We start from the raw sequence: 16,597 nt of genomic DNA on the forward strand, positions 1-16,597 counted from the left end.
GACCGTTAATACGTGCTAATTAGTCGTTGTTATTCCTTTTAAATATTACTTCCATGCTTGTATATCTATATCTGAAGTTTGAAAAGACAGATGCGTTGCACTAGTTCCCAAATTTTGAATAGTTTAGTGATTATCATCTATATAACAGGAAAGTAAAGTTAAAGAATACTGCTTACTTCTTTTTTTTCTTACAAAGAAGTAAATATATGAAGTCAGCTTCGTCCAAATAAAGGAACACGTCGACAAGAAGACGAGCACAGTTGTTTCCCAGGAACTTAGTTTCTTGGTTTGACCTTTAACCATGTATGAGGGTCTAAATGGGGTATAATGGGCAAAAGAAAATAGGCAGCATAAAGTGCCAAACAATAAAAAATAGAAAAAAAGGGAAAAATATTCGGTTGTTCAGATATAAAGATCATTTTTGGAAAAAAGGACAAGAAAAAGAGAAAAATGGTATAAAAAAAATAAAGAATAAATGAATGAAGGACACCCCGGTCCCCAACTGCACCCTGTTGTATGGGTCGCGGACAGACATACTAATTGACATATCCATAGACGAGAAGACATACTGATAACCAATGTTTGCTATCATAGGCGGGGCATATCGATAAACTGAGCGTCTGCCATAAATACAAAACTCGATGCCACTGCTGATAAAGTTTTCATTCTCCGAGAGTATTGCCAGCCCAGTAGTCAGCACTTCTGTGCTGACATGAATTATCATTGATATGGTCATATTTATAAATGAACTTTATGTAACGTGTAACCGGGCGGGGACGTTTATATATTTTTATCCTCGGGTTCGTACCAGTTTCTTGGGATTTTAAAAGAAATTCAAATGTTCTAAAGTCAATAAAAAGTTTACACTATCACTATCAAATATGAACCAAATACTATACTTCATAAAACGAATGTCAACACCTATCAACCTAACCCGAACCTGTTAAATTAAAAACTGTTTAAAACCCTTTCAGTCCGATACTGTTTAAACCAACTGCTTGGAACTATTGTCTGAAACATAAATGTTTGGAACTGGTCTGAAACCTAAATGTTTTGAACTGGTCTGCAACCTAAATGTATGGAACGAGTCTGAAACCTAAATGTATGGAACGGGTCTGAAACCTAAATGTATGAAACTGGTCTGACGGTTTGGAACTATTGTCTAGCTGAAACCTAAATGTTTGGAACTGATCTGAAACCTAAATGTTTGGAACTGATCTGAAACCTAAATGTTTGGAAGTGATCTGAAACCTAAATGTTTGGAACTTGTCTGAAACCTAAATGTATGGAACGGGTCTGAAACATAAATGTATGGAACGGGTCTGAAACATAAATGTATAAAACGGGGCTAGACCTTAATGTATCAAACGGGTTGAAACCTAAATATATAAAACGGGGCTGAACCGAAATGTATCAAACGGGCTGAAACCTATCAAAACGAATGTATGGAAACTATTCCAACTGTTGTAAAACTTTCGTATGAAACTTTATTAAATAAACATGTACTATATAACTGTCTGAACAACAGGGCAGCACTAAGGCATGCATGGTATGTCAGCAAAAACGCACTTCAAAAGTGAGAGATGTGAGACGCGGCAAAAACATTAGCACCAGCCCTGTTTGGACAATCTGTACCGAACCAACAGTCTCAGCCTTTCTATATTCTGTCCGCAGGTTCCAAGCACTACACTACACTTCACTTAAACTAACCGACTGCCTGCTATAAACTACTTCCTTTCCAACCTTTCCGATGTTCACTGTCTGCTGTCTTCGGTACAAATGACGATTTGAAAAACAAATGGAAGTTTAACGATTAGATTAGAAACTCATAGAGATATCGGAAAATATATAACTGTAGAAATATTATGATCTTCTTAAACAGTAAATTCGTAACATTTACAAAACTTTAGAATTTTTGAAATACTATAAGGCTTTTCTTCCTTAGGAATAGATTACTAGCTTAGCTGTATTTAGTAAAACTTCTAGAATTTTTTGTACTCAATGCTCTTCAACTTCGTACTTTATTTGGCCTTTTTAACTTTTCCTGATTCGAGCGTCACTGATGAGTCTTTTGTAGACGAAACGCGCGTCTGGCGTAAACACAAAATTTAATCCTGGTATCTATGATGAGTTAATTATGCATGCAGCTGATTCAGTTTCTTCTTTTTTTTGTTATTGTAAGTGCCCAATTATTCTACGTTCTATATGAACGCTTTTGTGTCCATAATTTTGCTTATTTTATTTTAATTCCTTTTTTTTCTGTCCATAATTCACATACAAGCATTTTTAAATTGCCATAATCAGTTAAAAGACAGACAACTCTATTTACCTCATATAATTGTCAGCGCGGTATGCCCAGGGGCCGTCCATCAAACTGCTACAAAATACATATCAACTAATTTTGTTTACCAATTCATTGATATAGGTAAAGCGCAAGATCTATATACTTAAATCGAAAACAAGAAATCTGAAGGACTACCAATCAGTCAACTATTCACCATGATAGATTCAAATAAAATGGAGCAAATATAGGCAACCGTATATAGCCTTCAACAACCCCCATACCGTAAAGTCGGCTATAAACGACCCCGTCCGACATGTATATGAAAAATGTGAAACACATCCAACGAGAAAACCAACGGCCTCATGTATATCAAAACAATTTAAGCCGAAAAACAAATATAACAGGACATGAACCAACGACAACCACTGAACCACAGACTCTCGACTTGGGGCAGGCACGTTAAGAATGTGGCGGCTGTCAACATGTTTTCGAACACTCTACCCTCAAATAGCCTAGCTGGGACAGTGGTGTAATAACACAACATAAAAACAAACTCTAACTAGGGTCTCAAAGGAGCCTGTGTCGCTCACATGATATTTGTATTTACAATTGATGCATGAAATAATGCAACTGTTATACTTTTGCTCTAGTTTCAGAGATATAACTCAAAAACTGCATTTTCCCCTATGCTCTATTTTTAGCCATGTCTGCCATGTTGGTTGGCAGGCAGGGTCACCAGACTACGTCAAATTTGCTCTAAATGCTTTAGTTTCAAAGATATTTAGCCAAAAACTGTATTTTACCCCTATGTTCTATTTTTAGCTTTTTTGGCCATGTTAGTTGGCAGGTGGGTTCGTTGTACACATTTTTAAACTAGGTATCCGAATAATGATTGTGACAAAGTTTGGTTAATTTCAGAGGAGAAGATTTGTGTAAGATTACAAAAATTTACAAATAATTCTTAAAAATTTACTATAAAGGATAATAACTCCTTCAGGGGTCAATTGAACTGCAAAATTCCTTAAAATTACCAATTCAGGGGCAACAACCCAACAACGTGTTGTCCGATCCGTCTGATAGATATTTACAGATAGATCTTGACCTGATAAACAATTTCACCTTATGTCAGATTTGCTCTAAATGCTTTGGTTTCCGAGATATAAACCAAAATCAACATTTTACCCCTAAATTCCATTTTAGCGGCCATCTTGGTTGGTTGGCCGGGTCATCGGACACATTATTTAAACTAGATACCCCAATGATGATTGTGGCCAAGTTTGGTAAGGCCCAGTAGTTTCAGAGGAGAAGAATTTTGTAAAGGTTTACAGACGACGACGACGGACGATGGATGCCAAGTGATGAGGAAGCTCACTTGGCTCAATACTACAATAGGGGGTGCTGCTGGGGTTCTGTTACCCCACCCTTTTCATATTATTTAGATTTTTAAAATGTATACCTTTCCATATATTGCGTAGGCAAAACTATAACCTTTTCTCATATTGTTTGGGTTTCATGTGGTGTGTAATGGTCTGTAATGTAAGAGTGGAATACCTAAGTGCCAAAAGAGAAATCTAGGTTGATAAAAAACAACTGGGAACACCAAGAAAGATGACAGAGTAGACAAAGAAGTTATTGGAACTTTATTGACTTAATCATTCATTTATTACAGTTTTCCCAACCTATTCACATATTTTCAAGCTTGATTTTTTTTAGATAATTTTTCTCTAGCAAGTCTTCATTTATTTTGTCCCTTATTTTCTATTCTTTATTTTTTTCCCTTTTTTATATTCTTTATTTTTAAAGCCCTTTATTCTACACGTTTCCTATTATTCCCTATTCTGTAAACCCATGTCCACACCCTCATATATATGTTAGCGGCAATAAGTGAAATTAGGCATTAAGCTTAAATCTTAGGCAATAAGCTACTATGATGTTAGGCACTAGTCTTAAATTAAGGGTCTAAGCTTAAATCCTGAAAATATGTGCAGGTATTAAGCGTAGTGCCTGAAATATAAATGCAAGTAAATAAGACATTTATTATTTTTATAAAAATATGTTTGTTACATAATAACATTATGAGCCTCTTAATCGAAACTGTCCTAAGATCGGTTCTTTAAGAGATTCTTAGGACAGAAATTATGATGAAGTTAGGATCGACTTAGGACATGTCTCAGCGTGCACATCGAAGCTATCTGATGATTATCTTAGCTATGATGTCATAAACGCTGTCCCAAGTATTAACGTAACTGAAAATAGCAAATGGAAAAATTGAAATATTGTATCAAATTTAATTAACAACTTTAACCACTTTAATTTAAAAAACGATTAATTATTAGAAAATAATTATTAGTTTTAAATTAAAGGTAATAAATAATTGTGATATTATAATACCTTTAAACTCTTTGAAACAAAACATAAGTAAAAAAAATAAAACTACGTTTTATATTAGAACTGAATAAACTAATTGTTAAAATTATATATTATATATCATAGGTAAAATCATAATAGAATGAAATTCATAACAGTGTAGCTATGGCCATTCATTGACTGGGGAAAATTAGGTGAACGTTCGTCTGTAATGCCCACTGCTCACGACGTACTTATCATAGAAATTTAAACTGTGAGGTCACCAAAGGTTCTAAACGCCTAAATAGAATAATTAAAAATACTAATCAGGAATAACCTTTGTAATTTGAAAATAAATAAAAATGGCCTTCAACACGGAGTCTCGGCTCACACCGAACAGCAAGCTATAAAGGTTGAATACTTAAAATTCTTTACTTGATTTTTTGTTATGGTTTGACCATCAATTTTCCTAATATGATATCGCACGTTCTTTCAGATTATTTTTTTTACTTAATTGGCTTTAAAAGTTACAATGCATGATGTCGTCTGTTTATGTAGTTCATATGTGTTTTTCGTTTCTCGTTGGTTTTCCCGTTTGAATGGTTTTACACTAGTAGTTTTGGGGCCCTCTATAACTTGCTGTTCGGTGTGAGCTAAGGCTCCGTGTTGCAGGTCGTACCTTGACCTATAATGGTTTACTTTTATGAATTATTACTTGGGAGGAGAGTTGTCTCATTGGCACTCATACCACATCTTCCTATATCTATCTATATCTATACATTTTTTTTTCAACAAAAGAATACATCACAAGAATGTAAGTTTTGTAAGAAACGGGAGAAATTGTGTTGGACTTGAAGATAAGGCAAAGTGACAAATATCTGAACGAATGAATCGTTTTATGGTATTAAACAAAGAAATCAAATGATTTTTTAATTATCCAGAACTCTTCACAAACAAAACCCACATGTATACGCATTGAATAAATAGTAGGCCATTCTTAAATGATCACACCGTAGAAGTAGTTGTGCTCTTAATCAATGAGATATTTTGTGAATTAACCCCATCAACTTAATAGTTTTTTTTACAATGGATAAATCTATTTTTTTTTTATTATTATTAAATAATATCATCTCTGAACATTATTATTCTTATAAATGACACGGTTGTATGTGATGATTATAATAAATATTTAAAACAAATTCCTTTCAAGCTTTGTAAAAAGAAAGTTTCATTTTATGTATCGGAATGTGTAACAAGTGAATATTTCAATCCCCACTGGAAGGCCTCTGACAGACTGGGTGAGCATAAAATCATAGCCGTTGACAAACAAGTTACAACCTACAAACGTTTTACTGTCGACCACACTGTTATGCAATTAATTCTATTCTTTGAGGGAGCTGGAATCGAAGTGTCACGGTTTCATACTTAAAAGTTCAAAGGCAAATCTCGTGAATCTTTCGTGTAAATAATGAGTATTTCAACTATTTCATTTTATTAATGCAAATAACATACGTTTGAATATGAGCAAAAAAAACAAAAATCGAATTTCCCCGATGCAAAACTACAGGGCCCTGTTTCATCCTATATATATAAAAAAAAAAAGAAGATGTGGTAGATTGCCAATGAGACAAGTCTCCACAAGAGACCGGAAATAAAATCACAATAAAATATAATATTTATATTCAATCGCATCAAATTATTATTCAAAAATATAAAAACTTGATAGAAATTGGTGTTAAAATCATTTTGTTATCACAAGTTGTGGAATTGTTAACATAGAAAATTTACTTATCCAATAAAAAAAATGGAAAATGGTGTGAGCAAAAAATCATATCTGAATTTTTTTCTACATTTGACCAGTTCAAATTTTCAAATAAATATTATAATTATTCTATAGAATCTCCCCCTTTTTTAATTGGATACAATCACGTTTTGTTTAAATCTTTTTAATATTTTGTAATACCACAAAAACATTAAAAAGTATGGTTAGATATTTGACCACAGAGGACCCTCGTTGGGGTATCCAAGTAATTGCATAATCACAAATTTTTGGCCAATATAATCACATAAACATTCATTATGTTTTAAACAAGATAATCAAATAATAAGAAATACTGTCCGAGAGAATCAAATAATCAAGAAATATTTGGTCTGGTAGTCAAATAATCTATATAAAAACGGCAAAGTAATCACAGAATCAAAAACCCTTATGTGAATACTTTCCACACGAGGTTAATTCATATATATATGACATACTTTTGATAATGTAAAATTTGTAAGAAACATTTTGTATATATAAAAAGTTGTTTCAAAAATTTATTCCATTACAATAGATATAAGAAGACGTGGTATGAGAGCCACTGCAACAACTCTCCAATGACATCCAAGTGACAATTTATAAAAGTAAACTATAAAACCAGGTTCAATCCACCATTGTCGACAGAAGAAAATACCTGTTCCAAGTCAGGAATATGACAGTTATCCATTCGTTTGATGTGTCTGAGCTTTTGATTTTGCCATTTGATTAGGAACTTTCCGTTTTAAATTTTCCTCAGAGTTCAGATTTTTTTGTGATTTCACTTTATACAAGTGAGCTGTTTCGCTAGCGATAAAACCAGGTTTAATCAACTTAAACTCGTTTTCAACATGAATCAGGAATCTGACAGTTCATTCGTTTGACGTGTTAATTGAGTTTTTGATTTTGCCATTTGTAAAAGGACATCCCACTTTAAATTTTCCTAAGAGTTTGGTATTTTTTTAATTAATTTTTTTACTTTTTCCTGTACCATCAGTGACACGAAGTCGTAATGTTGCTCTTAGTGACGAGTACTCATTTGCTGATTCATTGGCAACTAACTGAAACAAAATTGTAACCACACTTGAGCCAAAAAAAAACCAAACTTGAGCCAAAAAAATGAATCGTAAATTTTCTTAGTATTTGGCATGTATCTTAATACTTTGATGTACATCATAATGATAATGTTTACTTAAAGGAGATGCGAAAGATATTGCCAAAGGATCCGCATTCAAACTATAAACTGACAATGCCTAGACTAAAAAAGACGAAGACAAACAGTCAAAATACAGTACACAAAACACGACATAGAAAACTAAAGATTGTGTAACACGAACAACCCTAAAAAAAACACAAAACAAAACTTAACTTAACATATCAAAACCTAAACACAATAATTAGGGTGAAATCGTTCCCTTTGTCGAAAAGTTTTGTTTTAACCGACCTACATTGTCAATTTCTAAATGTAAGCTAATATCTCTATCTGTTGTATCATCTATATCTGAAGTTTTAAAAGACAGATGCGTTCAACATAGTTTCCAAATTTTGAAATGTTTAGTGATTATCATCTATATAACAGGAAAGTAAAGTTTAAGAATACTGCTTCCTTTAAACTTTGAATTTTTCGAAAAAACTAAGGATTTTCTTATCCCAGGAATAGATTATCTTAGCCGTATTTACCACAACATTTTGGAATTTTGGGTCCTCATTGCTCTTCAACTTTGTACTTGTCTGGCTTTATAACTTTTTAGATCTGAGCGTCACTGATGAGTCTTATGTAGACGAAACGCGCGTCTGGCATATTAAATTATACTCCTGGGGCCTGATTTTCGAAAGTATCCTATGACTAAGACATGTCTTAATGATGGTTTTTGTACATGTCATAGTCGTAAGATGTGTTTTAGAAAGTGTCCCAAGTTACGATTTGTCATAACTTTTGTCGTATATTTAAGACCCCTCGAGACATGACTTATGATGGTGTTATGATTGTCAACTAAAATTTTAATTACTTTTTATGTATAATTTCATGTTAATTGCAATAAAATATTTGTTGTGTTTCTCAGAAAGCTAAATAGTAAAGATTTTATTAAATTTTAATCTCTTGCGCATTGGCGGATCCAGGGGGGGGGGGGGATTCCGGCGGTTGGAACCCCCCTTTTTTTGGGCCGAAGGCGAAAAAAAAAGTTTGCACAGAAAAAAAACCATAGCCCCCCCCCCCCCCCCCCCCCCAGAAAATCAAATGGTTGCTGCCTTATGAATTTTGAACAGCGGTATACTACTGTTGCCTTTATTTGACATGATTGTGTATAGTATATGACTTTATAATTCATTTTTTTGGTGTAAGAAATCTTTCCTTTTTTATCAGTCATATTCTCCACTTATTATAATATACAGTCTATATGCAGTATTTTTAAAACCAATTTTATAAAAATTGTCAAGAAATTAACCAACTTTTTAATTAAAGTACAGTTGACCAAATTCCTTAAACTGTGATAAAAATAGAACTTGACAGGTGTTTGTTAAAAAATCCAAAGTTTGCATGCTGAAATGTATATTTTGTGACTAAAATAGAATTTGCTATCCTGAACATGTGCAAAGCATGCTGGTAAATGCCAGTTGGTTATGGGTCAGGTGATCTTGAAATGAACAGTAAAATTGCTGTTATCCAATAATATCACTGCGCTTGTTTGATTGATTGCTGTCACAGTAAAATTTGTCTTAAAATTTCTGACAGTCATTCAGAACAGCACAAGACAATCAAGAACAAAAAAGACAGTTCAAGTTCTTACAGAAAAAAGATTCGTAAGTTAATTGCAAAGATAAATACTGCATATGTTTGCCCAACACTCTTGTATGGATGTAGCAAAGGAATGCATAATTAGCTTAAAGCTTTTGTCCAATATAAATTTTAAGAATTTTTTGAAGATGTCAAGATCAGATCTTTTAAATCAACAAATTAAACCTCTTGAAGTCTTTTGTTTCTAAGGCACTTTGTTTTCAATCGATCACTTCCTCCATCTTGAAAAGTAAAGATTAAACTATCCGAACAATAATTATTATAGATGTGGCTACCTTTCACGGTTAGCCTCTGTAGTGGCAAGCATATTTTGAACCTGCTTCCCAAATTATCGGTGATGTGTAGTATCATAGTGATTTCCTTGTTCAAATTAATGGGAATCCTTAGTATTTGCACTGCATATACTAGGTTTATTTTAGTTGTGTTTTAGTTTTACAGCGTATGATGTTTATTGGTAAAGGGCAAGTAAGTGAATACCTAATGCTGATTTAATATCTTGTGCCTGTACTAAACCATGCTAATAAACTGGACTACATGTTTTTGTTATTGTTTATCTTTGATTGGACATTGGTGGTTAATTTGGTTTGTTGTGGTGACCTCAGTGTCCAGTCAGTGTATTTTTGTGCATTCATATTTTTCTCTTAATGTATCAAATTATAAAAAAGTGAGCAACAAACAATCCATAAGCCGCAAGTTGAGCCGGTCCAGACCGTCTTGTTATTTCTTTTATTTTCTATTAGTTTTACCGACCTATTTTCATATTTTCAACCTTGAAAATGTGATCAAATGTGACCTATTTCAGCGGCACGTCCTATCTACAGGCAAGGGGGAGGGTCAGTCACAGGCACTTGACTCAGACCCCCCCCCCCTTATATAACTTAATCTTCCGGAGCACCTGAGATCACCCCTAGTTTTTGGTGGGGTTCGTGTTGTTTATTCTTTAGTTTTCTATGTTGTGTCATGTGTACTATTGTTTTTCTGTTTGTCTTTTTCATTTTTAGCCATGGCGTTGTCAGTTTGTTTTAGATTTATGAGTTTGACTGTCCCTTTGGTATCTTTCGTCCCTCTTTTAATATTAAGGTAATAGAAAAAAAATTGAACGTCTTCGGCCATTTTATTCTCGTTTTCCCGTGTTTGGTTCGACGTACGTGCCTCGTGTTCTCCTTTATTTATTTTCCGTGTTTCGAGTCGGTACTCTTAATTTCTCGTGCTTGTCCAACATTTGAATTAAACATAGACCGTTTATGAAGGCATAAAACTGCTCAGTGCTCGGAGCACAAAAATCATGCTCGAAACATGAAATCCAGCAGTTTGATTGGTTGATTTTCGAGTCTGAGTACAAAAATCATGCTCGAAAGTTTTATGACCGTGAGGCCCGGGACTAAATTCCACAAAGTTAGTCCGGAGATTGTTTAAATTATGACTGACTTTTTTTGTGTTTAAAATTGCTATCAAATTAATTATTATGAATAATATTTTTCTTTCAAATCAGTTGCAACTAGCGGACGCTAAAAGTCGACTGTAGGGTCATGTGTCCATTATATAATGACTACATGATCTCCAAGAACGGCTGATTAATAACTTATTTTACTTTGTACATTAATATTTACGATTTTATTTCTCGTGCTTCGTTTTTTTCTGATTTTTATTTTCCGTGCAACGTTTTCGCGATTTTTATTTCACGTGTTTCCGTGTTCAGGGCCCCCTTTACCACCCTCATATATGAATGTGGACCCCCCGATGTCGTTCCAAGGCACGATGGGGCTTCAAGTTGAATTCATTTTTTTTTAATTCAAAATGGTTACTTGAGACAAATTAAAGAAATTAAAACATTCCTTCCTAGACACCCCAAAAAAGGAAATGGTCAGTCTCTAAACTTATCAAATATCAATTTTGTAAAAAAAGAAATCGCAAAAATTGTGATTCATATTATTCCCGCCAGAAAAGATTTCCAGATTTGCCACGTGGTATGTGTGATATTTTTAGTAGTTTATCACGTGATTAGAGAATGCCAAAATGTCGGAGGACATGGAAAACGGAGGAAGAAGTGATTCTGCGGGTATTCTGGCAGTAAAGCCAAACCCTGGATTAAAATTTGAGAAAAAATTATCGGAGACTGAAAGATCTACAAGGGTATTTACATTTAAAAACATTTGTTCTTTTTTTTAAACCATTTAAAGTGGGAATCCCCTAAAAACTGCAGCTGAATGTCAAAAATCAAAGTGCATGTGCAAATTCAGTCAAAGTGCAATATGAATTAGGCAAAACAGTCGCAGGTATTATTTCTCAGTGCAATGTATGCACATTATTTATACAAGAGTCATTTAAATCGATTTATTCACCTGTCAACTTATCAAAATATCTCTGAACATAGGGATTTTTTTGCACTTGTATTAAGTTGCAAGGGCAAGGGTACTAACTATTTATAATTGTGTCTGTAACAGTAGTAACATATGTCATACATGTAAGTGTCTATAATCTAATTTACCTTAAATGAGAACATCATGTTCTTAAATATTATTAAACTTTTAGCATGCCTGTTTTAGTTATTTAGTTCATATCATTTTCATGGGATATTTTGAGAGTTCGATCAATGCCTTTCAAGAGCTTAATAAGGGCCAGCACTAAGCCAGTCCTTTATATGATATGAGTTTGAGATTTCAAATGATTATCTGCAGATCTATATTACTTTATGTATATATATATGCATGATATACATCACTGTCTGTACATGTATGCAAAATTAAAGATTTAGGTAATCATGGTAATTGAAATAAAATTATTTATAAATACATTTTTATTATAAACTTTATTGCAAAAAGTGAAACCCTGACGGGTTAATATGCAAACACAGTACACACAAGTGACAAGAAACTTAATTCATGATAATTTGATCATAAATATTTATAACAAGTAAAGTTGATATTAATAATATATATATAGAGAGAAGCTGAAGGACGCCTCTGGGTGCAGGAATTTCTTGCTGCATTGAAGACCTACATGTACATGTACATGTACATGTATAGGTGACCTTCTGCTGTTGTCTGTTCTGTGGTCGGGTTATTGTCTCTTTGACACATTCCCCATTTCCATTCTCAATTTTATATCATGTATATATTATAAGTATATAATTGACCAAGGATTTGTACAAATCCTTGAATTGACCAATATGGACCTTATTTTATATAAGTCTTTATAAAAAAAGATGCCAAAAATGCTTAAATATATTTATAACAATGAATGTTCATTGTTTTTTTATGCACAACTCATATTTTCATAAAATTCCCAAATTGGGTTATTTTAAGAAATGTAAACAAGGTACCAATTGTTCTTACAATATCCCGTCGTTGGAAACAACGAAATGATTTATACAATGTACATGTAGTTTGTGGTTTTTTTTTTTTAATAGTTATTTTAAATTCTATTAGGACTATTATAATATACAGTCTTCATCACTAGGAAAAACAAGCATATTAAAGATATCTTTACTTTCAACGTAATAAATAGTAGTTCACATGTACAGGTTTGAAATTCTGGTTCTTTTTATTTCTATCTGCGAGGGGAGATTTTGCATTTTTTTTTTAAACATATGTCTTTGAAAAAAAATACCATCTTTCATCATGTTCAAGTTGATGATCAGAAATATGTATATTATAAACTATTTTTATAGAGGTAACGGGTACATTGTTTTGTATGGTGTAAAAATGAAGATGCCAGAAAGGAGTTTTTTATTTCATTTTGTTTACAAGTTCTAGATCTTTAGGAATTTACCTTTTTCATGCTACATGAATAAAAAACAGTATATTAGAACATATTTTTCTTCTCTTTTAATTGAATAATATGTATGTAGCATTTTGTCCCAAGTAAGGAACTTCTGGCCTTTGTTAGTCTTGTATGATTTTTAATTAAAGTTTCTTGTGTAAAATTTGGAGTTTGGTATGATGTCCATTATCACTGAACTTGTAACATACATGTATTTGTTTAGGGGCCAGCTGAAGGACTCCTCCTGCTGCGGGAGTTTCTCTCTGCATTGAAGACCCATTGATGGCCTTCGGCTGTTGTCTTCTCTATGGTCGGGTTGTTGTCTCTTTGACATATTCCCCATTTCCATTCTCAATTTTAGTATTGTTTATGTACAATGCACAAGTTTAATAGTGTCATGAACTTTGTTAATATGATATTTTGTTAACCATGTTTACTAAAAAAAAAACAGTTTTTTTCATGCATGCACATGTAAACAAGTCATGAACATTGTGTATTTTGAAGGTTGATTGTACTATACATGTATGTATGAGGAAGAGGTTCTGTTTACTAAAAAGAATGTGCTTTATTCGAATTTTTAAAACAAATTAAAGGCAGTTTACATTTACAACTACATTTACAATATTCAGTCATGACAAAATAATGGTATGAAGCATACTTTTTTTACATGTATGTTTTTAAAACCTGACTGGTAGAGTCAAAAATGATTATGAACAAATCATACATTTTTATGTAAAATTTACACAAGAGGAAATGTGCTGGAAATATCAACAATGAAAGTTTTGACATGTTTATTATTGTCATTATTGATTTGTAAAAGTAGAAGTATGATATAAAGAAGTGTAATAAAGATATTTAAACTAATTTATTAAGAAGCATGTATAGTCTCAATATAAGTTAACAATTATATAGGGACATGTATTTACATGTATACATGTACATTGATCTGAATTACAAGAATCCCAACTGTTTAAGTATTTTTAGAATATATTATTTTTGTGTACAAGAATAAAATTGAGAATGGAAATGGGGAATATGTCAAAGAGACAACAAAGACCATACATATACGTCATGTAGCACCTACCTGGTATTTGTACATTACCAAAGAGTCTAAAAATAGCCAAAAATTGGTTCAAATTAGCTGTGCATGGAATGTATCCACTTTAGTTTTTAGGTGCCATACATATATGATGATGTGGAGCAGGATTTGCTTACTCTTTCAGAGCACCTGTGACCTGAGATCCCCCTTGGTTTTTGGTCTTAGTGTTTTATCAAACAATTTAGCATGGGGTGATGTCATGCCCTTTTCAAGACCATCTTTAGGTTTCTATGTTGTGTTTTGTGTTACATGTACTGTTGTTGTCTTTTGTTCTTTATCCGCCTTGACATTTTCAGTTTATTTTCAACTTAAGAGTTTGAATTTAGCTTTGGTATCTTTGGCCTCTCTTTTGACAGAATCAGTACTACTATTTACTTTATCTGTTACGTCTTATTTTATTATTGATATGGTTGATATTTAAAGTGGATGCAGACCCACTGCTTATTTGCCCTATTATCATGATTATACATGGACATTACATGTACAAAAAAATGTACCTCCATTTTAACAAAGTTCTTGCATTCATGATTGGAAGCATTTTATTATCTTAGAGTTGTATCTTTCTGCGAATTGAAAGGCTAATTATGACCAGAGTTCTTGAAATCTTTTTATATCTGGTGGTCCCTGATAAAAAACTGCTCATCCTCACCACTATTTCTATTACAAAATTCTAAAATTTTGGTGGTCAAATCCCTCAAACCACCACTTTTGTTTCGTAACTCCATATCAATAAAAGGATAGGGTAGCAAAATGACAATTTCAGATTGGGGAAGGATTCAAAGATACATGTCAGAAGTAAAGAAGATTTAATAAGCACAGTGTATCTTAGTCCTATCAGGTTGAAATGACTGAGGAAAGTAGCATGTCACATATTTTTGTTAAAAAGATTTTGTTTGTGTGTTGTATCTTTTTTTAATTCACATTGAAAAAGTTCTTGTCAAAAAAAATGTTTTTTTGGAGCGAGTGTCCAAGATTTCAGAGACAAATAAAAAAAAAACTGAGGGTCTTTAACAAAGTTTTTCAAGATTGGTTTAAGTTTTGGTCTATTTTAATTTAATTATTCACTCAAATTTTGTACATACATAGTAGATGTCCTGTCTGTAAAAATGTGTCACTTGTCATTTTAACACCTTAAGTACAATTAATATCTGTTGTTTTACTTCAGGTAATCCTTTCATCTAATTACCATTTCCGCCATCTTTTCTTGTTCATTGACTTTACCTGATGTAAACGGCACAATTTTGTCGGTTCTTCAAGGTTTTAAGCTCACATTATACGACATCCTCTCTTTCTTAGTGAGGGATTTTGATTTTCTGTTACCATGACAACATCTCAGCCTTTGTTGAGTAGAACTAGGCGTCCGTCTGCTGCTGTTACTGAATTAGAAAATGAGCTCAAGGTCAGTCAAGAGTTTTTTAGAGTTGGTTGGTTTTTTTTAGGAAAAGCATCGAAAACACTTCTTGGTCAGTTTATTCTGTAAATCTTTTTAAATTACACTTTTTTTCAATATCTTAAATTCAGTGGTCAATATCTTAAGTATTTCTTTTATGACAGGATGTTTTTGTAAGTTTAACTTGATTTTGTGAGAAAAAAAATTCAAGATGCCAGTAGCATTTCAGGACTTAAAGTTTGTGTGAGATAAAATACCATATATTATTTTGATTATGGTCATTTTAACAATGATTCAATATCACTTTTCCTGTCAGCTTGATCTTTTTTAATTTGAATGTTCTGTTCAAGATGTGAACTTTTATACAGGTATCCAACTTCTTTGCTACATGTATCATCATTTACATGGCTATTCATGCTATTGGGATGAAGCTTTACTCCAAACATGGGAGATGCATAGTTAATTTCTAAAACTTATTCGGCCATGCAAATAGATTGTTGGTTTCCCTTAACCTTGGCAGGTCTTCTTTTACCCTTTTACATTTATTTTTAACAAATCCGAAAATAGAATAAAAAAATTTTAAGACTATTATCATGCAATGATCACTACAAAGACCAAAATATAATGTTAAATTTTATTTTCTGGTAGAATTACCTGTCAATGGTTAAATTCCCTGTAGAGAGGAACTGCTTGTGGCTCGTTTGATTTTTTGCCAAAAAGAATATATTATAGAAACAATAAATCTTGAATTAGGGGAAACCAACATTCATTTTTCAATGGCCTTAATGATTTGATATACAAGTACCTGTACATGTTGTATTGCAATTATAAAGATTATTCTTAGATAATGATTTTTGTTTCAGCTATGTACAATATTAAATTGTTCAAAATATACATGCACACATCTGCAGACACCAAGTTGCATGTCAGATTTTATTGGAAATGTGAAAAAAACCAGTTGATTTTTTTTTACTACAATTGATTAGATGCCATTTATACTAGACTTTTATATGTTTTTAGTAAAGCATTAGTTTTACTTAGATTATCTGTTTTTGCTCAATCTGACAGTGTTTTCTCTAGAGACGGTACCGGTATGTTAAAGTTATAAAAAGATATCAAGATGT

At 32.6% G+C, this 16,597-nt stretch overlaps 1 protein-coding gene and 1 long non-coding RNA gene across 12 annotated transcripts in view; one reads left to right on the forward strand and one right to left on the reverse strand.

Moving 5' to 3' along the window:
* Positions 1 to 11,206: 11,206 nt before the first annotated feature.
* Positions 11,207 to 16,597, forward strand: part of LOC143082457 (adenosylhomocysteinase-like 1) — an 82,383-nt gene continuing 76,992 nt past the window's right edge. For 6 of the 10 annotated variants that reach the window (XM_076258124.1, XM_076258132.1, XM_076258172.1 and 3 more), the window contains exon 1: positions 11,207 to 11,355. In XM_076258124.1, the coding sequence (XP_076114239.1) occupies positions 11,239 to 11,355 (117 nt within the window). In that variant the 5' untranslated portion in view covers positions 11,207 to 11,238. Of the gene's footprint in view, positions 11,356 to 15,349; positions 15,483 to 16,597 lie in introns of those variants that run through there. The other 4 variants (XM_076258182.1, XM_076258196.1, XM_076258212.1 and 1 more) reach the window with 3 other exon arrangements.
* Positions 15,114 to 16,597, reverse strand: part of LOC143082519 (uncharacterized) — a 31,652-nt gene continuing 30,168 nt past the window's right edge. For both annotated transcript variants that reach the window (XR_012980412.1, XR_012980411.1), the window contains one exon: positions 15,114 to 15,459. This is a non-coding gene — a long non-coding RNA (uncharacterized LOC143082519). The remainder of the gene's footprint in view (positions 15,460 to 16,597) is intronic.

This window comes from Mytilus galloprovincialis, chromosome 1, assembly GCF_965363235.1.
Source record: "Mytilus galloprovincialis chromosome 1, xbMytGall1.hap1.1, whole genome shotgun sequence".
NCBI lineage: Eukaryota > Metazoa > Mollusca > Bivalvia > Mytilida > Mytilidae > Mytilus > Mytilus galloprovincialis.